The 21,217-nt window shown below is 44.4% G+C and overlaps 1 protein-coding gene across 1 annotated transcript in view; it reads left to right on the top strand.

Annotated features, from left to right (window-relative positions):
• The first annotated feature begins 3,083 nt into the window (after positions 1-3,083).
• EEF2K (eukaryotic elongation factor 2 kinase) overlaps positions 3,084-21,217 on the top strand; it is a 41,104-nt gene continuing 22,970 nt past the window's right edge. Inside the window, exons 1-2 of the mRNA XM_065411928.1 lie at positions 3,084-3,219; positions 11,704-12,028. Of these exons, the coding sequence (XP_065268000.1) occupies positions 11,783-12,028 (246 nt within the window). The 5' untranslated portion in view covers positions 3,084-3,219; positions 11,704-11,782. The remainder of the gene's footprint in view (positions 3,220-11,703; positions 12,029-21,217) is intronic.

Genomic DNA, 21,217 nt, shown 5'->3' with positions numbered 1-21,217 from the left:
AAAAAATTCAAACTGTTTCATAGCATTTAAACTTGCTTAACTGACTAATATAGGTAACTAATGGACAGAAACAAGCACAACAGTGATAAAATCTTAATTGAATCAAGTGAAATTGGCTCACAGAAATTCACACACAAAAGAGCAGATCTACTGCCCTGATATCTGCTGTAATTCGTTAGTTATTTACTGCATTACACTACTATACCTGCTGGATGCTAGTTAGAATAGGAAGCTACAGGAACATTCCACTAGTGGAAATTATCTTCTGTATCCAGCAAATTGGATTGCAATATTTGGAAGAGTGCTATGTTAAAATATACCAATATTATTATTCATGTCCATCATTACGTTGAAGAGCTGTTGAATCTGAAATACAAAGGAAAGTCTTTTCTGGACACTGGTCTCTGTAGACTGTATTGCATTTCACTGACTTTTGTATCAGTTTGTTTTTTCTCCCATGTGTTCTTGGAAGTAAAGTGGGCAAAGAGAATTAATACATTATTTCACTGTCTCCAATTCAGGTAAGAATTCATCTGCAGTATTCCAGGAATATAAAATATTGTTATTTTCATATTGCATACAAGGATTTACTTTGTGTCTCTCAATTAATTGTCAAGAGTAACTTATACTTTTCTGTTGGGTTTAGTCAAAGCAAAAAGTGAAGCTTTTTGAAACTGCCACATTAGAAACATCCTTATGTAAGCACATGACCTTCCTTTTCATTACTGTTACAATTACAGTGTATTCCTACCTGTTTTTTAGTTGCTATTGTGACTTGTGACTAACATGAAAGTAGATGTTTTGGTTTGTTTTCCCTTCCCCCCTTCTATACTGTTTACAATGCTCTTCAAGAATATTTATGGCAAAATGTTGCTTTCAAACAGCATGTACTGTTTGTACATTGTTTTTGCATCTGGGCAGTAATATCTTGCAGACTCACCAAGTGAACCATTATGCAAAGTCAAACTACAGGCTAGAAAATATGTACACATATATTACCTGTTTGATCTGGCAGCCTTTTCACAAACAGAACTTTCATTTACCTCCGTGGCAGTAACATACAACTAAGGACATATGTGAATATCCTATGGTGTAAATTTGTGTGTGTAGCTCCCATTATTGTTAATAATGTAAAGAGTGTAAACCTTAGGGCAGTCAGATAATAAGATAAACAGTGGGCATCTAACCGATCATTCTAACCCATTTATCTTGGGTGTTTCAGAACAGGGGTGGGACACAATGTGTACAGTCCCGGGTTTACAATGGCTCCAGTGGCTCCATGGAGCCAGGCCCATGCTCAGAAGGGGCCCCAGCCTGCTCTGCTTGCACTGAGCCCCGAGACCCCGCTGGCTCCCCCCACCCACCACTTGCTCCTATTGGCCTGCCCACCTGCTGCCTCCTCGTCCCCACCCCCCTGCTCCTCTCTGCCCCCTGGCCAGACCCCAGTGCACCTCCGGCTCCGGGCAGTCTCTGCTTCCCACCACCTGTGGGACCCAACCTGTCTCTCCGGAGCTTAGCCACCTGGGACTGGTGCAGAAGCCTGGCCAGTCTCAGCCAGGGGCGGGGGGTGGGGGGGGGGAGTAGGGTGGGGGAAGGGGACAGTGCGGGGAGCTTGGCTGGGCCCCTCCAGGGGAAGCGCGTCTTGAGGGAGCCGGCCCTGGCCTGGCTGATCACACCACTCCCGAGGGACCGGAGTGATTCCCCGCTCCAGGACTAGCTCTGGCTGCGCTGCCAGCTCAGCCTGGCAGACTCAGTTGCCTCCCAGCAGGGCCAGTGAGTGCAATCGGGAGGCAGGGCATGGGGGAGTGGGTTTCTTGCGCGGGGGGTAGGGGGGTGCTGGGCTGTGAGGGGGCAGGGAAGATGTGTATGTTGGGGCACTAGGGAGTGGGGGTTCTGTGAGGGGGTGCTGGGCAGTTGTGATGGGGCTGTGGGCAGGGGGTGCTGGGCAGGGATGGTGTTGTGCAGAGCGCTATGCATTTGTGTGGAGGGGGCTCAGGGGGTGCTGGGCATAGGGAGTCAGGAGGATGTTGGGTGGGAAGGGGCATGTTGGCAGCACAGGGCTGGGCGGGCCACTGTGTGTCTGGCAACTGCCGGTTTGTAAATAGTGCCCTTCCACTGGGCTGGGCAGAGCAGGGCTGCCCCTGCCTTGCCTTATTGCCCCTGCCTGGCCCCTCACTCTGGGGACTGACCTCCACACACCATGCTCCATTGCCTCCATGGGAGCCCACAAATAAGATTGGTGCCAGGCCCACAAAAGGTTAATCTGGCCCTGAATGTGTACTTTGAATGCTGGTCCTTGTGAGTAGGTCTCCAGTAACTGTCTGGTATCTTTCACTAGCACTATCCACAGGGAAGAAAACTAAAAAATGAGAAGGAAAAGACTCTTGGGGGGTCCTGCAGTTGCTTCAGCGGCTGATGACCTATCCCCCCACCCCCATTCTGCTGTCTGGAATGGAGGAGGCGATGCTGTGAGTCTGGGGGTCCCAAGGCAGTGTCAGGGTAAGGAATGGTGTCCCTAGCCTCTGTCTGTCAGAGGATGGAGATGGATGGCAGGAGAGAGATCACTTGATCATTGCCTGTTAGGTTCACTCCCTCTGGGGCACCTGGCATTGGCCACTGTCGGTAGACAGGATACTGGGCTAGATGGACCTTTGGTCTGACCCAGTACGGCCTTTCTTATGTTCTTATGTCTGTCATGTCCCTAATTAGTCCCTCCAAGCAGGAGACCAGATGGGAGGGACAATGTTTCCTGGGTGCCACACTCTCGTTTCAACACTGAGGAGCCCCCCCAAATCGTAAGGAGCATGTGCTGAGGCTGGGCTGATGCAACCGGCAACAAGCGGAGGGCATTAGGCCGGGGGGAGGGCGTTGTAAGGCTCTGGGGCAGCTTTACACCGTGTGGGGACGGAGCTCACACTCCGCGCAGGCTGTAGCTTCTCCTCCCCGTGCAGAGAGCCCCCATGCCTGCCTGCCTGCTGCAGTACCGCCCTCCGCCAGCCTGCGGAGGGAGGGTGCAGCCAGCCAGCTCCCGCGGGGACTGGGAAGGAGAGCGAGAGAGGCTGATTCCGAGACGCGAACTGTCCGCGTGCGCTCCCCGGGGAAGCAGCTGGCGCATGACCCTCGGAGGAAGCGCTCGTCGGAGTTGGTGTGCAGCTGCAGCGGGGAGAAGAGCCTTGCTTCCTTGCCTGCTGCTCCGGGAGCTGTGTGTGTCTGCACAAGGTAGGCCAGGCATTGCACCGTGTGTCTCTCTGCACAAGGTACGCCAGGCTCTGCCATGGAGCCTGCTTCTCCACCTTGGTTTTGCCGGGCTCCCCGGTTAGCAGCATATCTTCTCCGTGCATGGTGGGAGGGGGTCAGGAGGCTGCTTCGCTGGGGAGGGCTGGCAAACGGCTCGGCCTGCAAACCCTGCTCAGTCTGTGTGCCCGCTCTAGCGCTCAGTATGGCACATTACACATGGACACGTTTGTATTTTAACACGCATTTTTAGTAATAATTGATTCCCCTTATTTAGCATACTAGCGTATTCACCCCGTGGTATCCAGAATATTACAGCTTACCACAGTATTACTACCTGTTTGGGGACTATTTATGTACCATAGTTGCAGTATTTTTAAGGAAGAGCTATTCTTGTCCTGTTGCATACATGCCAGTTATCCCTGTTTTATTGTACTTTTTCACAGAGCTGTTTATTTTTTTTCCGACTTGATCCTTGCAAAAATTTCCCATTGTAGCACTAAAAGGTCTTTCCCTGTTTTTCTCTATAAATGCCCCCAATTGACAGTTTTTGAATGTTGGCAAATATGTTGTATTTAGACCAGGGTATACTGTAGAATACTATAACCTTTTTTACAGAGGCCATTACTATATACAGTAGTGTTTTTACAAGGGCTGCCTGTTACTGTAGAAGGCGGTGTGGGTGTTAGTTATATACGGATGTAAAGTTCATAAACGTCCAATGGCTAATGAAATTAAAGGCCTGTTGTGGGTTGGGGTGGGGTTGAATTTGTCAGTGATCAGGGAGTGGTAATTTGCTCTTTGTAAAACCATATTTCTGATGTCAGTTTCCTCACAAGGAGCTTTTTGCCTGTTTCTAAGCAGAGGATGAGATGTTACCAGACTGTTTTGACTGCAGATTGTTGATGTAATGACCCTAAAATGTACTAGTCAGCAGATTTTCTTCTCAACAGCCTACATGCTGCTTTGTCCAAATAGCCAAAGGAATACAGTATGTGAGAATCAAACAGATGGAGGGGGAAAAATTCCCATTGACACATCGGTTTATTGCCAAGGTTGAGCTGTGACAGGTTGCCTTGCACAAGGGGGAAGAGCATTGTATGCACAGTGAAATGATTAAACTCATGCTGTGTTAATGTACCAAACTGTCACAAAAAGAAAATGTTACTAAACAGTTCAGATTTTGATGTACACAGAATAAGAAGATTTTTTTAAATGAAAAAGGATGGATAGAATTACAGACAATAATGAGCAGATATAATTCAGTTTAATCCGAGTAATGCAATATCTGGAATCAAATTGAAAAGCACACTTAAAAGTTGTGATCTACTTTTTAGAAGGAAACATAACAATGCAGAGAGGGGGTAGTTCTGGGTGCAGGGAGAGAGGTAGTTAGGGGCTGTGTGTGGGCAGGGGGGGTAGCTCAGGGTGCAGGGAGAGGTATCTAGGGGCTGTGTGCAGGCAGAGGGGTAGCTCAGGGTGCAGGGAGAGGGGTAGATAGGGACGGTGTGTGGGCAGGGGGGTAGCTCAGGCCAGGTGCATGGAGAGATGTAGCTAGGGGCTGTGTGCCAGGAGGGCTCCCCTGCGGTCCCTGTTTCTTGAGGGCTGTGCCAGCCATGGAGCCGGGTCCCACACCCTTGCGGCTCTTACCGGCTGCGAGAGCAAAGGGGGCTCGGAGCTGAGGAACAGCCTCAACCCCAAATCAGTGTCAGGTTTTGAAAATGTTGGCTGTAACTTCCCTAGGAGAGTTTTCAAAGCTGCCTAAAGGATTTGGACTCGCAGTTCCCATGAGAATAAATGGGAAATTGGCATCTAAATCCCTCAGGTGTCTGATAATCTCCATCCCCTGTGTCTTGCTTTCCAGGTCTATAAAATGGAATACGTAACTCAAAGGTGTTTTAAGGATTTTTTACCTAATGTTTATGAAGCGTTTTGAATGAATAAAGAACCACATGGTATAAGTGCAAACCATTGTCACTTTCATTACTCGAGTACCAGAGGGGGCTTCCAGTTATGGAAGAAGATGAGGGAAGTTGCTCTGTGTATTTCACCTCTGCCTTCTAAATGTGCACAGAACAAGCTGATCATCTGCCTGCCCAGTGTCCTTTCAGCCTATGCTGGAAGAACCTGCCAAAATTCACATTAAACGAATATTTGTCAGTAAATTTGTCAAACTCAGCTAATCCCCTTGTGAACATTTGGAAGCTTGTTTTGCGCTGTTCCAAATCTGTGCATCTTGGGTATCAGCTGTGTCAGTTTCGCTTGGGAGGACAGTTTGAGACCGGATGAGAGCTAGGGTAGAGCAGGAACTAGGGGTGAAATCCTGGCCCCATTAAAGTCAATGAAAAAACTCCTGTTAATTTCACTGGGGCCAGGAAGTAGCTTAGCTCATGGGCAGGGGGAATCTGTTTTAAGTTTAGAAGCAGTATGAAAAAAAGGCAGGAAGTTGAGAGGGGGAGACAAACTCTCATATCAGGAGGAAATCTGATCGTGTATAATGAGGCGCATGTTCCTAATATGGGGTTGCTGGGCAACAAATATAGCTGATGGGCCAAATTCAGCCCTAGCAGAAACAGGTGCAATTCCACTACTTCAGTGGAGCTGCCCCTGATACCAGGCCTGAAATATCACTTCCTGTGTTTTAGAAGCTATATTTGTGTGGCCCTTATACACTCTTGGAACTGGCAGCTACTGCAACTAGTGAGTAGGCACAGTACCACCCTGAGAGGTGTCCCTGCACTCCCATGAGGGATCCCAGGTCTTACTCTGTCATTCTAGAGCAGGGGTGGGCAAACTTTTTGGCCTAAGGGCCACATCTGGGTATGGAAATTGTATGGCGGGCCATGAATGCTTATGAAATTGGGGGTGGGGTGCGGGAGGGTGTGAGGGCTCCGGCTTGGGGTGCAGGCTCTGGGGTGGGGCCAGAAATGGGGAGTTCAGGGTGTGGGAGGGAGCTCCAGGCTGAGGCAGAGGGTTGGGGTATGGGGGGGAGGGCTCAGGCTGGGGGTGCGAGGTCTGGGGTGAGGCTGGGGATAATGGGTTGGGAGTGCAGGGGGTGTTCCAGGCTGGGACAGAGGGGTTCAGAAGGTGGGAGGGGGATGAGAGCTGGGGTTGGGGCGTGGGAGGGTATTGGAGGTGCAGGCTCCTGGTGGTGCTTACCTCAAGCAGCTCCCAGAAGTAGCGACATGTCCCCCCTCTGGCTCCTATGTGGAGGCGTGGCCAGGTGCCTCTGCGTGCCGTCTGCTCCGCAAGCACCGCCCCTGCAGCTCCTATTGGCTGCAGTTCCTGGCCAATGGGAGCTGCAGGGGCGGTGCTTGGGACGGGGGCAGCGCACAGGACCCCGTGGCTCCCCCTACACGTATGAGACAGAGGAGGGATATGCCACTGCTTCTGGGAGCCGTGTGGAGCCATGGCATGCATGGAGAGGGGCAAGCCCCCGATCCCGCTCCCCGGCGGGAGCTCGAGGGCTGGATTAAAACATCTGAAGGGCCGGATGCGGCCCCCGGGCCGTAGTTTGCCCACTCCTGTTCTAGAGACGCAAGCAGGGGCTGAGCACCTCACATTGCTCAGAAGTATGACTGACTTATTGAGGACTGGAGTCAGTGGGCTTTGAAAAGAGTCTTCTGATATGGGACTTTAAGAGTGTGTATGGGGAGTGAGGGGCGTAAAGCCAGGAAAACATGAAAGATCATCAGGGTATCATCAAGGGTATGAAAACCTGCCTGGTGCGTTGCTTCTGCACCTAAGAGTGAAATCCACAGCTATCCCAAGGTGGAGCTGAATTAATAATAACAATGTATCTGTTTGAGTTCTGCTGAATCATCATTAATAGTCTCTCGAGGAAGTTCTGCATGGAAATCTCCACCCGTCGCTGTGGGTGGAACCTGAGCCTCCGTAAACATGCTTCCCTTGTTCCACTATTTTATTTCTTAATAGGTTGCTCTGGTGGGTAACACAGCTGTGAGTGATTCAGTGCTCAGCCGTCCACAATTTCTCTAGAATTGATGTAATTAGATATGTGAAGTTAGTAAGAAAAGAGCCCACATGTAGCTTCTCTTTTTGATGTGCACATGACTTCCATTATTATTTGCTTTAGTAGCAGTTATATGTATAGAAAGCGTCTGTGAAACACTTGTTCTTACTGTCATTCAGGAATTATAGGAAAAGGATTAACTAATTTTAATATAAACGTGATGTTATTGCAGCATGTTGCTGAATTTTTGCTTTCTGCATTGCTCTGTTAGTAGTGGGTACAGAAAGATCCAATTCCTACTTGTTACCTTTAAAATGTTAACAATCATTTACCAACGTTTTAAAAACTGACGAAGTGTCATCTTTTTATTTCATTTTACTAGTACCATTAAATGAGCTGTAATAAACTAGCTGTGGAATATTTTGAACTGAGATACATACAGTATAGCTTGCAATGGAAGTAGACCAATTGTAATTTTAGCCAGTGACTGACCTATGTAAAAGCAGATGGTGAAATGCTTTAGTGTATCAGATCAGGTAGATTTGTAGCAGGTTGATTCCTAGTCCCAAGAGTGATGGATCATATTGCATCTGCTTTTGTATAACTTTGGAACCAAGTACCACCTTGTGTCCTTTTCTAGCCCCACTGTTTGCAAGGGCCTGGATTGCTTTGAATTAATGCAGTTAATAACAGAGAGAATGATTCAGCGTTGACAATGGCCAGTTTTTCAGGAAGTGTCCCCACGTTGTGGCAGGGAATTGTAAGGAAGTCGAGAGCATAGGAGTTAAATGGGGAGAGTGACCATGTCATAGTGATGAATTAAATTAACAACAGATACTTTGTTAAAGAGTGCTCTGATTTTTGACCTATTCCAATTGCTGATGACTAAATTATTGTCTACATTTGTCTGCACTTTTAAAATGAATGAAAGTATAGCAGGATTCTCTGTACTTTCCAAAAATCAGTCTCTCTCGCTCTTCTGTTTTCATTTGGAAAGAGACTTCTTCATTTCAGGCTGGATTGTGACATGCCTAATACATTCTAGATAAAATGTTGTCTATTCAGGACAGTTATACCAGTGTAAGCTAATGGGTGAATTTAAACAACTATAGTTATTGGTATCACTCCTTGTTTGGGCACTCTTATTGCAGTAGGAGATGATCTTTTTTGGGTTTAGCATATGCCACTTTGGAAGGAGTCTGCGCTAACTGAAAAATGCCATCAGAGTGTCCACACAGGGAGTAATACTAAGTTATATTGGTATATCAATTTAACTATATCAGTGTAATTATACTGGTGTAACTGGTAAAACTTTCCCATGTAGACAAGCCCTAAAGGATGGTGCATCAGGAGCAATTGTCACAGGCCCAAGGACTCCCTCAGGCCGATTGGTAATAGAAATCTGTCCCACAATTGTGCCTGGCTGAGCTTCCCAAGGGTAGTGTGGCTTCACACTGCTCCTTACACAGGTCAATTGCTATGTGCCACACTTTGGACCTTTATATTAATTTTAAGGGTGTTTTAAATCTTTCCTCCTGAAGGTTATGCTGTGTATCAGTGAGAGAGTTACAATTTCAATCTTTTGCAGCCTGAGAGCTGATGTGGAAAGTATTATGGGACTGACAGTTATTTTCCTCTAGAATAATTACCTTCTGTGAAATTTCTGATGGACATAATTGAAGAGCCCTACTACTGTTTCAGAATATCAACAATTTGTGTAAGAAGTGACAGAGTCCTGTGGCACCTTATAGACTAACAGATGTATTGGAGCATAAGCTTTCGTGGGTGAATACCCACTTCGTCAGATGCTTATTTGTGTAAGCTTATTATGAAGAGGAGCAGGCACTGCGATGATGGGTAGTGTTCTTAAAAAATGCAGTAAAGTTTAAAAAAGGGGGAGGAGGGCTTGAAATAAGTTTGTTCTTCATGAAAAACACCCCTGGTTGTACAGAAAGCAGGCTAAATTAAGAGCAATGAAGGGAGATGATCTGCCCTTACCCCAAATCCATTGTCAGACTGTGGACAGAAGTAGATCACTGTGTATTCCAGCTCTGCATGTGCTGTTGTGATGTCAGTTCCTGTATTACACAGTTCTGCAGAAGTAATGAAACTTTGAAACAACAGAGTTTTCCTACTTAGAAGGTAATAAAAATTAACACTAGATTAGATTCATGTTGTATTCCTCACCTTAGAAAAGACATAGTTCCTGTTATGGAGACAAGGCAGAGGAAATTAAATAACTGGAATATTAAAAATTTTTAGTCAGGTGTGGCCAAAATGCATCTCACAGGCCCAGTGTGACACACAGAGTTCTATGATCCTGCCGTCATCCCGTCTTTCACATGGGGGTGGAGTCCATGCCCATATGTGATGCTCCATCTTAATAAGAGTGGAGGCTGTTCAGATAAAGATGGCCTATTACATGCTGACACCTGTAGTAGGGTTACACCTGCTCCCAGGAGACTAAGGGTGGTCTGCAGACTATGCCATTTTATGTAAGCTAGCTATACCCCTTGGGATCCTGATAAGTATTCAGGAAGGTTCCTTGGTTTTGCAAAGTTTTTGGACCATTGAGTTTAGTTATGAGGAAAGATCATGGAACTACTAGGGAGAGAAGAAAAATGACTTCATAGTGATCTTCCAGCAGGGTGTCATTTTGTTTTGTTTTTTCTTTAGCTATGAAAGGGCTTGATAATTGTCTCCCAGGCCTATTTATTACGAAATAATACAAATACAAATTCCCAGGGGCAGGAATTAGGGAATATGAGCTAGATGCTCATGGTTTTGTCACATAATGAACAAATGGAGTAGGTTGCTGAAGCAGGGAGCACCAGGGAGTTGATAGAACTAGCTCAATTTATTATTTATGGTTGAAGTGCCTATTGATGTATAGTGTCTAAACTATAGATAGATAGATAGATAGATAGATAGGTCTGGAGCCTCTGGAACAGCCATCCAATAGGAGTTGGGTGGGGGCAAGAGATTTACTTAATTTTAATCTGGATCTTGATACATTTATGAAGGTGATTATGTGACAGGGTTGCCTGCAATAGCAAGGGCCTGGACTCAGTGACGCAGGAAGTCCCTTCCCATCCTCTGTCTCTGTGATAAAATGCACAAACTACCTACAGTGGCTAACAAAGAGAGATAGATAAAATGGTATATTTTAGCAACAAACCTCTGAGCTCTGGGGAGAAAACAGAGATTGGCCTTTAAAAGCCATTGGATTAGGAAAGCTTTTTGGGTGGATAGAGTGGAAAAAGTTTGACTGTTTTGATTCAACACAGGGCCTGTCTTCGCCAGATAGAGACATTTAGTATGTGTGAACTAATGTCTTCCCAGACCCTGGGCCTGTTCCATAGACCACTGAAATCTGCAGGAACCTTTCTGTTGCCTTCAATGAGTTTTGGATAAGGCTCTTTGTCACCTTATGGGAATGAACAAAATCAAGAGTGGAAAGAAAAAATAATGTAAATAAATGTTCTTCCCTGAAGGCTGCCAATTCCAGGCTCTGGTGGATCATCCAAAGAGAAGGGCCTAGCACTGGGCAAGCCAGCCAGTGCTCCTGGAGAGTTCAGTTACCGGCACTGACAGCAAGAGCATCCCTGTTGGGAAGGGGATCAGTGTGAGATTTGAAGCCAGAGAAGAGCACTGAAGTGTGACTTTCCTGTGCATTCCCTCCTCCCCCCCCACCTGGACTCCTTTAATTCACGTTAATGGCTAGAGCAGCAGCAACTGTCTGACAGCCTCATTTGTCCTCACTTCAGAGGACACATGTGGCACCCTGGGTGCGCACACACAGTGATTTACTTTGGACTGACTAGCCCGTGTGAGCTGGGGGCCAAGTAATATAAAACCTTCCTGGCACAGAAAGTGTTTTCTGGTTTCACCTTCCCCATCCACTCCCAGTAATATTTCGTAACCCCTTTCCCTGGAGTCTGTTAATCCTATTCTTTGTTTTCATTTGTAAGTGATCCCCTGATGGAAAAGCTGCTTTTGGAAAACAGAGGGCCTGATCCTGCAGTCCTTGGATTGGGCAAAATACACAGAGTTATGGGGAAGTCAATGTGAGTTTTGCCTGAGTAAAAACTGTAGTATCGGGCCCAAAGTTTTTAAACAAGTAAGAGTAGATATGTTCAAAGAGGGAAGTTGATAAATGGAGCCTGGAATGCTACTAAAGGTAAACTAGAGTAATCCAATGTTGCAGTCCCTAAGATTTTATATTAAATTCCTATTCTATTCTGAGCCAATTTTTCTCTATCCTGTGACAATTTTAAACTTGTGTATCTAAATTGGGAGCCCAAATCCTGCATTTGGGTGTTGAGAGGCATACTTAGGTGCCCAGATACCCGTTTTACACACCCGTGTACAGATTATTGACTAATTTTTGCTAATGCTGGCCAGTATAAATTTTGGCTTCATGCTTTTTTTTTTTTTTTTTTTTTTTAAGAACAGGACCTTTGATTTTCTTTAATTTCATTCTTTTTCTCTCCTAGGTTCTTCCCTCATTTCAAATGTGTATTGTAATACTGGCTGCTTTAATCATTGCACGAATTAAACCAACCTCCCACAAACATGGCGGACGAGGACCTTATCTTTTGTATGGAAGGTATTGATAATGCCAGGTCAACTAAAGCAGTCTCTGGAAATTATCCTGATGCTGATAGCGAGGATGAGGATAGTTATTACATCTGCCCGATAACAGATGACCCAGTATCTAACAAGGTTGCAAACAACAAAGTCGCCAATTATTACAGCAACTTAGCAAAAGATGAACATTACAGATCTAGCTCTTCTCCTAGAAACTCATTCAATTTTAAGGTAAGCATTGGGCTCAAGCCTAAATGGGCTTCTAATCTCATTTATCTCTCTAGCTGCTTCATTTCTTGTAAATTTCCATGAAAATTACAGCTTTTATTTTTCCAGACTTGTAGTTAAATCTATTAGCCATTGATCCTGATCCTGCCATTGATTCCTTTACACAACTCCACTTGAATTCAGTGGGAACTCCATACATGGAACTCTAGCAGGCTCGAGTCTAAGACTGCACAGCTGTTGTAGTTCAGCTGCTTTAAAAAACCCAAATAAATGGATTTTCAGTTTTAAAAGATGATGATTGTTGTAACTCTAATGCAATATTATTAATGTCAAAATTTGGGCTATGAGAGTAGACGTTCTTTCATGAATGATATCAAGCAAAGCAATGTGCCTGAATTGAGTATCTTTAATTGAACAAAACCAGTCATAATCTTTGAGACAACAAAAATGAACATCATTTACAGCATGGGTTGAGATGTGTTTCTTGTGGTGGGCTCTTTACATTTTGATAACAGAGCTCTGATGTTAAATTTCACAGTAAATTCTACCACCAGCCCCAGACAGTGTGCTCTAGTGGTATCCAACCATTTCAGCCTGAGGGCCAAACATATTACATTGCCCCAAGGTCAAAGTCAGAGCATATTGTGGGGCAGATCCTCTGCCCCATTCTGCTCCCTTTGCACCAATCAGACAATGCAAAGGGAACAAAATCCACCTGTAAGTCTCCTACTGGAGACCTCTCTAATCTGGAGGATCCCTAGCACATGTAGAGTCTGCATAGCTGCCCTCCTGATTGCCCTTGGGATGTGGGGGGAAGTGTCACAGTTTAGAGCAGGGGTCGGCAACCTACGGCACGCGTGCCAAAGGTGGCACGTGAGCCGATTTTTTGAAGGCACGCGGGGCGGGCTGAGCCGCTCAGCCCGCCGCCGCTCTGGGGTTCCCGCTGCTGGCCCCTTGCCAGCCGGGGTCCCATTCAGCACCTGCTGCTGGCCTGGGGGAAGGAACCCCAGGCTGGCAGCGGGCTGAGAGCCCAGCTGGCAGGAACCGATGGCTGAAACCCCAGAGGGGGGCTGGCGGAGATGCTCAGCCCACCCCTGAAATCCCAGAGCTGGGCGGGCTGACCCGCTCAGCCCGCTGCCGCTCTGGGGTTCCGGCTGCTGGCCCCTTGCCAGCCGGGGTCCCCGCTGCAGCCCCACTCACCTTGCTTCCGGTTGGACTTCCAGCGCAGGCCCCCTGCCAGACAGGGTCCAGGCGTCCGGCCCTACCAGCCGCCAGCTCCACTCACCTCAGCTGCCGATCTGGGGTTCCAGCCACTGACCTCCTGCCAGCCGGTTAACAACTGATCGCTCAGAAGCCTGTGTGCAGCTTAAAGTATCTAAATACGGGCCACCAGACATTGGAAAACTCAGCAAGGAAAAGCAAGGGCAAGGATCACACTAAACTAGTAAGATCAGCATTTTAATTTAATTTTAAATAAAGCTTCTGAAACATTTTGAAAACCTTGTTTACTTTACATATAACAGTAGTTTGGTTATATATTATAGACTTATAGAGAGACCTTCTAAAACAGTGCTACTCATACTCAAAGTGGTGGTCCGCGGACCGGTGTCGGGCCGTGAGCCATCAGCTGCCGGTCCACGGCGAGTTTCCAGGAATGTAAGTTCCAGAAGGGTCATGCTTGGCAAAAAAAAAAAAAAAAGAGAGAAAAATAACTTTTTAAATAGTGCAGGCTGAGCGGGGCCGGCCGCTGGTATCCCAGACGGTCTGGGGTTCCGTCCGCTGGCTCCTGCCAGCCAGGGTCCCAGCCACCAGCTCCGCTCAGCCTCCTGCCGGCCTGGGTGATCAGAAGCCCAGGCCGGCAGCAGGCTCAGCGGCAGCCGGGACCAGCAGCCTGCCATTAAAAAAAATCGGCTCGCGTACCACCTTATGGTACCAGTCCCTGGCAAATATGATACTGGTCCCTGGCACATTGGAAAAAAAATTGCCGGTCCGCCACATCAGATAGTTTGAGAAGCACTGTTCTAAAAAACATTAAAATGTATTACCTGCACATGAAGCCTTAAATTAGAGTGTATACATGAAGACTCGGGACACCACTGCTGAAAGGTTGCCGACCCCTGGTTTAGAGCCTCGAGAACCACAACTGTCCTCAAGTTATAGACCCTCCTAATATACTCGATTTAACTGAGGACTCTGCTAAATTGGGACATTTTTTAGACTGTCTAGACCAGCATTTAAATGTGTATTGTTCAGAAGTGTTAGCGAACACCTTCTAAGACCTTGTGTTCACTAGGAAAAAAGGGTGTATTTTTAACACACAATAGCTAACAGGTGTGTAACAGGGTGGCTTGTCCCTAAGTGGTAGAGGCCTGGAGCCAGTCTACCCTAATTACCAAGGAGGCACACCTGAGCTGGGATTAGCTGATTCCCCTATAAAGAGCAGCAGGAAGCTGGGAGGAGGGGAAAAATGTTCAGGGAGACCATACTGGAATACAGAGGCTACTGGGAGCAAGTATGCTAAAAGAGCGGACCCTGGGACTGGAGAATGAGACTACAGACAAGTGAGATTACAGGCAGGAAAGGCCTGAGAGTGACCAATAAGAGGGTAGACAAATGGACTTGAGGAGACTTGTTATTTCGAACTGTTTTGTCAATAAAACCAGACCCCAAGGAGAGGCGGTACTGGACAGAAATCCTGGATGTGGAGTCTATTCAAGAAACCCCTTGAAAGGGGAACAGAAGCAAGCTGCCTACAGATTGACCTTGGGCCATGAAAGGGTGCTTGAGAGGTGGGCACCCAATGACAACGTGTTAAAATCCTAATGTAGATGTTTTTAACATGTTAGCTATTTGACATAATCCCTCAGCTCACCAACAGGGTTAACCTCAACCAGCTACAACTGCCTTGTCTACACTAGTATTTTAACATGTTAATGTTAAAAATATACTTTTTTTTCTAGTGAAGACAAGACCTAAAAGTCTAGTGTGGACAATGCAGCTTAGAATTTAAAGTGTGTTAAACTGGTTGAGTTGAAGCCTAGGAGGGAGCACAGGTTAAACACTGCCTTGTCTACGGTAGATTTTTAGAACATACAATCATAGAAATCTAGAGCTGAAAGGGACCTTGAGAGTCCATTACATCCAGCCCCCTTTGCTGAGACAGGACCAACTAAACCTAGACCATCCCTGACAGGTGGCCTGTTCTTAAAAACCTCCAATGATGGGGATTCCACAACCTCCTTTGGAAGCCTATTCCAGAGCTTAATTACACTTATAGTTAGAAAGTTTTTCCTATATCTAATCTAAATTTCCCTTGCTGCAGGTTAAGCCCCCTACTTCTTTCCCTTCCTTCAGTGGACATGGAGAACAATTGAGAACTGTCCTCTGTATAACAGCCCTTAACATATTTAAAGATTTGTCAGATCTCCCCCTCAGTTTTCTTTTCTCAAGACTGAACTTGCCCAGTTTTTTTTAAACTTTCCTCCTAGTTCAGGTTTTCTAAACATTTTATCATTTTTGTTGCTCTCCTTTGGATTATCTCTAGTTTATCGACAACTTTCCTAAAGTGTGGTGCCTGGAATAGGAGAGAGTACTCCAGCTGAGGCCTCACAAGTGCCAAATAGAGAGGGACAATCACCTCCTATGTCTTGCATACAATACTCCTGTTAATAAACCCCAGAATGTTATTAGCCCTTTTTTGCAACTGCATCACATTAATTCCTGTTGAAATTTGTGATCCACCATGACGGTACAACCACCTAGCCAGTTATTCCCCATTTTGTAATTGTGCATTTCATTTTTCTTTTCTAGGGGTGGTACTTGTCTTTAATGATTTTCATCTTATCTTGTTGTTTTCAGACCATTTTTCCAATTTGTCAAGATCATTTTGAATTCTGATTCTGTCCTCCAAAGTGCTTGCAACCCCTCCCAGCTTAGTGTCATTCAGAAATTTTATAAGCATACTCTCCTCTACATTATCCAAATCATTAATGAAAATATTGAATAGCACCTGACTCAGGACCTTATTAGACATGCCCTTCTAGTTTGACAGCAAACCATTGATAACTGCTCTTTGAATATGGTCTTTCAACCACTTGTGCGCTCACTTTATAGTAATTTAATCCAGACCACATTTCCCTCGTTTTCTCATGTAAATGTCACGTGTAACTGTCAAACACCTTAATAAAATCAAGATAGATCACGTCTACTGCTTCCCCCCTTCCACTTGTTAGTTAGCACATGTCCGCTAACATATCCTAACCACACACCTTTAAATCGTAGTTTAGACAAAGCCTTCGGTATTCAGTTTAGCCCAGTGGTAGCAAATTGCAATGACTAGTGCTTCAATGAGACAGAATTAGCATAAAATCCATGTAGTGAGGGACCCATTTGTTCAGTGCCAAGTGGTTAAGTGGTGTTTAACCAGGTATTTAGTAGGTGAGAGACTTTTAGTTCATGTCTGTCAATGACGAAGTTGCCAAGTGAAGATGAAATGAAATGAGTATAAACTTTATTCAGCACATTTTATACGTCTCTTCACACTATTTTTAATGGCCTCTTCATCCGGATATTAGGCTGGTGTCCAGTTTAAAAGATTCTACTTGTATTACAGATGGGCTCAGGAATCAGTGTTTAGGTCCACATCCAGAGTAAAATTTGTATGGGATTAGGGCTTGGGTTTTAGGTTTGACAGTGCTGAAATCTCGCAGTCTGTTTATGAAAGGTTTCAATCCAAAATGGCAGAAATCGTGCCAGATCAGCTGTTATTTTATGCTTCTCACCCCCTGAGGCTGAAATCTTGTGAAATGGCAATTCTTGTAAGAGTTTGGCCTCATCTGAAAAAGAAACTGGATCTGACCTGAAACTAAAACCAGAAGAACAGGTTCAGATTCAGATTGAATGCCCTGATCCCCAAAAATTGAAGGGGGTTGAATTTGAGTTTCTACTTTTACCCATCTTCACTGTATGTATTAAGCATTAAATACTGTATGCAGTAATACAAAATATTCTCTGCAGGTAAGGAAGTCAGCTGAAGTTGCTATAGGAACCATAACTTTGAACTTCCTGATTTTTATGCGTTTAAAATGCTAGCTGTAATTTTGCATTAATATATTTTTTACATGTGATAAATCACTGGGTGGTGAAAACAGGACCGTTCAACAAAGCATGTTTTTTTTATTTTATTTTATTTTATTTTGCAATAATATTGTCCTTGGGATTTGAAGATAGTTTAATAAACTTGTGGTCAAATAGATATTTACTAAACTATAAGTGATCCTGAGCATGAAAATGAGAAATATATGGGTTAGCTAGTACAAAGAGAGGAAAAAACTGCTTCGTACATTTAGTTGATAGGCTAGCTAGGTATGCAGAGTTGTCCTTCCCAACCTGCTCTAAAACAAATTCCACACACTGTATGGAGTCAAAAACTGACCTGCTTTCTGGGTGCTTAGCTTTATTAGCAAAGTAATTAACAATAATGATGATAATATCAAATTCAGCTCCCCGGGCTTGGTTCCCCCTAGATTCCTACCCCAAAACTGCTCACCGTACACCCTCATGCTCTTTCAATTGAGCCACTCCCAAATCCTGTATAGTTACATGGGCTAACAAATCATCTGTCTCCAGGAATAAGCAGAAACCACTAGCAGATTCAACATCCCAGCAGATTCAACATTTGCTAATAGTGCGAGGTGTTTCAGGCAAAAGATTATATGTAAAATTCCATTCTGAGGATTTAATCTTGCAAGGAGCTGAATGCCTCCATTGAAGTTCTTACAAGGTGAGGTCACTTAGCACCTCACAAGAGTTACCTACCATCTTCCAGGATCAGGTTCTGAATCTTTAAATCTAGCCTATAATACAATTGGTTTAGTAACAGAAAATAGCAATATTAGTGGGCTGCATGGATCAAGTATTGAAGGTCAAACTGAGTAGGCATTGTAGAATTCTTGGTGCAAATTGTTTTTCAATGGACGTTGTTTTGTGACTTTTTAAATTTGCAGTCACCAACGAACAAAAAAAGTATGCTTTGGCCTTGAGTAACTAGTAGAGCCCTGCAAATCTCTGGATATCGAGAGATATCTGCAGACGATGTTTGTGGATCTGATCCAGATACAAATTTTGTATCTGTGCAGGGCTCTAATTAGCTAACAGGGTCTGTATGTACAAATATGCTGTACCTCTGAACGTGGTAGACATGTTGACTTTCCCACCACAGTTGATTAACTGTAATGTATTTGACATTCTAATACTGTAGAAATTTTTGCAAGCTATTATCTATTTTAATTCTAGATAGATATCAGTTACTACAAAAATGGCAATAGAATCATGTGCCATTTAATGATTGAGGAGGGTGAGGGAATTTTAATGCAGCTGTTGTCTCCATGTATATACAGTATATCGAGCCAAATTCTGTTATGATTTTGAGTTTGGTCCTGCAAAGCAACATCAACTCCCATTGGGCCTGATTCTGTTCCCACCAAAGTCAATGGCAGATTCTCATTGACTTCAAATTGATGCAGTTCTTCTCAGGATCAGACCCCTCAATCTTTCTACCAAATAATGTCTCCAGTGCTTTAACCTGTACTTACATATGCAGTTCCATTGACTTGAACAGATTTGTGCACAGATACTCTAAGGTTTTATTTTACTCCGGAATGCACATTTTGAAAAACAGCTTATGGGTATGTCTACATTGCAGTTGAAAACCCGTGACTGGCTCATGCCAGCTGATTCGGACTCTGGAGCTTGGGCTAAGGAGCTGTTTAATTGTGGTGTAGACGTTTCAGCTCAGGCTGGAGCCTGGGCTCTAGGACCCTGCAAGGTGGGAGGGTCACAGAGATCGGGCTCCAGCCTGAGCCAGAATGTTTACATCACAATTAAACAGCCCATTAGCCTGAGCCCTGTGTCAGCTGGCACAAGCCAGCTGTGGGTGTCTAATTGCAGTGTAGATCTATCCTAAGTGGGAAAGGGACATTTTTCATTTAGCAAAAAAGGAAGCACTTAACTGATCATTTGTCTTATGTACATTTTCCTATTTTAATGTTTCTCGTGTATTCTTTAGAATGACACACAGCAACAATCTAAGCATGGCTCTGTGGATGACCATAGTCGAGTAGGTTAAAATGGAACCTTTCATAGTGGATGCTTTAAGACTTTTTTTAAAAAATGGTATTTTGATTCATTATTTTATACTTTAGAAGAACTGATGCAGCTCCACCCATAGAAATCACTGAAGCAGAACATCACCTTGAAGAATTTTTTGTTATTTGTAATTTATCTTTTGTTCACCATCATAAATAGGCATTTACTTTTAAAAATGTGTACATAGTTGTTTTTTTCACATTATTTCCTATTGTTAACAAGAACAAAGGGGATGTTAGAGTATTTTTATTTCATTTATATTTTCTAACTTGTCACCCTTGTGTAATCTAAAACAGAAGAAATGTGATGCTTGCATAATTGGTGTTCTTAATGCTGATTCTCTGTTTTGAAAACCAGAATACAAGTGTAGGGCTCAAACCTATGAGGTGCTGAGCATCTTCAACTCCCATTAATTTCATTCAGTACCTTTCAGGGGCTCTCAGCACCTTCCAGGGTGAAATCCATAGACAAGGGTATAAAGCCACTCTCCAAACACCACAAAAAGGCCAGTTTCCTTCCTACACCCCATGACCACATGATTCCTTGGAAATTATCCGGTATATTTCAGTGGAGCATAAGGGTGTGTCCCTGTTTTTATTCAACTTGTTCCTATACATAGCTTACAAATGGAGCCTCCCATGTAGCTCATCAGATCATGTGACATCAAGCAGCCCATATTGTCATGTGACAAACAGGGACTATTTTCTAACTGATTTCATTTAATGTGTTTTATGTAGGGCCGGGTTTTATGGGTGGAGAAGGTGGGGCTTTTTATTTGCTTTTAGAATATGCTGCTTTGCCAGTGGAATAGAATGGACCTGCTTGTTGAAAATGTAAATTATTTTATAAAGGTCCCTACTATTATACAATATAAAGGTTTGCAAAGGAATTTCAGTGCTGATAGATATTTGTATTGTAATTGTTTAGCTTTTGTTGATATTTAATTTCTAAAAAAAAATTAAAACTATTTTTAAATATTGCAAATTCAGTCACAGAAGTGATAAACAGTGCTCCAAAAATCAGTATTTTCTGCCACAGATTCAGATAGGAGCTGGCACAAAGTACCCAGGCTGTCAAGGGTGCTGAGTGACTCCGACAAGGTGCTGAGCACTCTACTCATTCACATGAGTAGTGATTGAAGGTACTTGGCATCTTGCAGAATGCATTTAACACTGTGGCGGATTGGACCTCCGGGGCTCTGGGCATAGTGTAATGTGAAAATAGGGGGACAGGATAAGTGTTAAGAGAAAAGCATTTAGAGTGGCTTGTGGAAACAACTATTGAATTTTCAACATATGCATTTTCAGAGTTACTGTGACTTGATGGAGACTGAAATAGCTACTTGTCTGGAACTATAATAATCATCCATTTCCCTTACATAACTACTTTCTTCTGCTTTTGCATCTTGTGGTGAGCTCAGTTTTGAGGCCTTGGTTTTTGCAAAGCTTTTTTTCCCTTGATGATATTGTGCAAAGCAGGCTTGTTCTTTACTTGCACTGATAGGACATGTTACTTCCAATTAAAATGTAATTCTCTTTAAGTAAATGTCTCTAACATTAACATTGGCTATTAAATGTGATTGTAGATAGCTGTTCTAAACACTGAAAATTATAAAATTACTGCATTTTATGCAAGTTATGCTCGGTTCATACCTGTGTGTATTAGACCAAATTCTCACTTGGATTTACTGTGGTATAAATCAAATCGAATCTGGTGCTTTACATTTCTGTGCTTTTTATCATTGCACTTGAAACTGTAAAATGTTGAATGGTGTTTTGCACCCAACCAATATCAATTTGAGCAGTGGTCTCCAAGCAGTGGGGCGTGCCCTCCTAGAGGAACATTCGGGAGCCGTGGCGAGGCCACGGCCAGCCCCCATGGCGGGTGGGGAGGAAGTATCACCCAGCCCCACTCTGCCCCCAGCTCCACTCTGGCCCAGCCGCAGCTTGGGCCCCTACTATGGCCCCACTCCCAGCCATGGCTGCAGTTCCCGGGGGGAGGGCACGGACAGGTTCCATTATGGGTAAGGGGGAGCATGGCAGAAAA

Source organism: Emys orbicularis, chromosome 10, assembly GCF_028017835.1.
Source record: "Emys orbicularis isolate rEmyOrb1 chromosome 10, rEmyOrb1.hap1, whole genome shotgun sequence".
In the NCBI taxonomy this organism is placed as follows: domain Eukaryota; kingdom Metazoa; phylum Chordata; order Testudines; family Emydidae; genus Emys; species Emys orbicularis.
The sequence above is the reverse complement of the archived record's forward strand: the minus strand, read 5'-3'. Positions and strand labels throughout refer to the sequence as shown.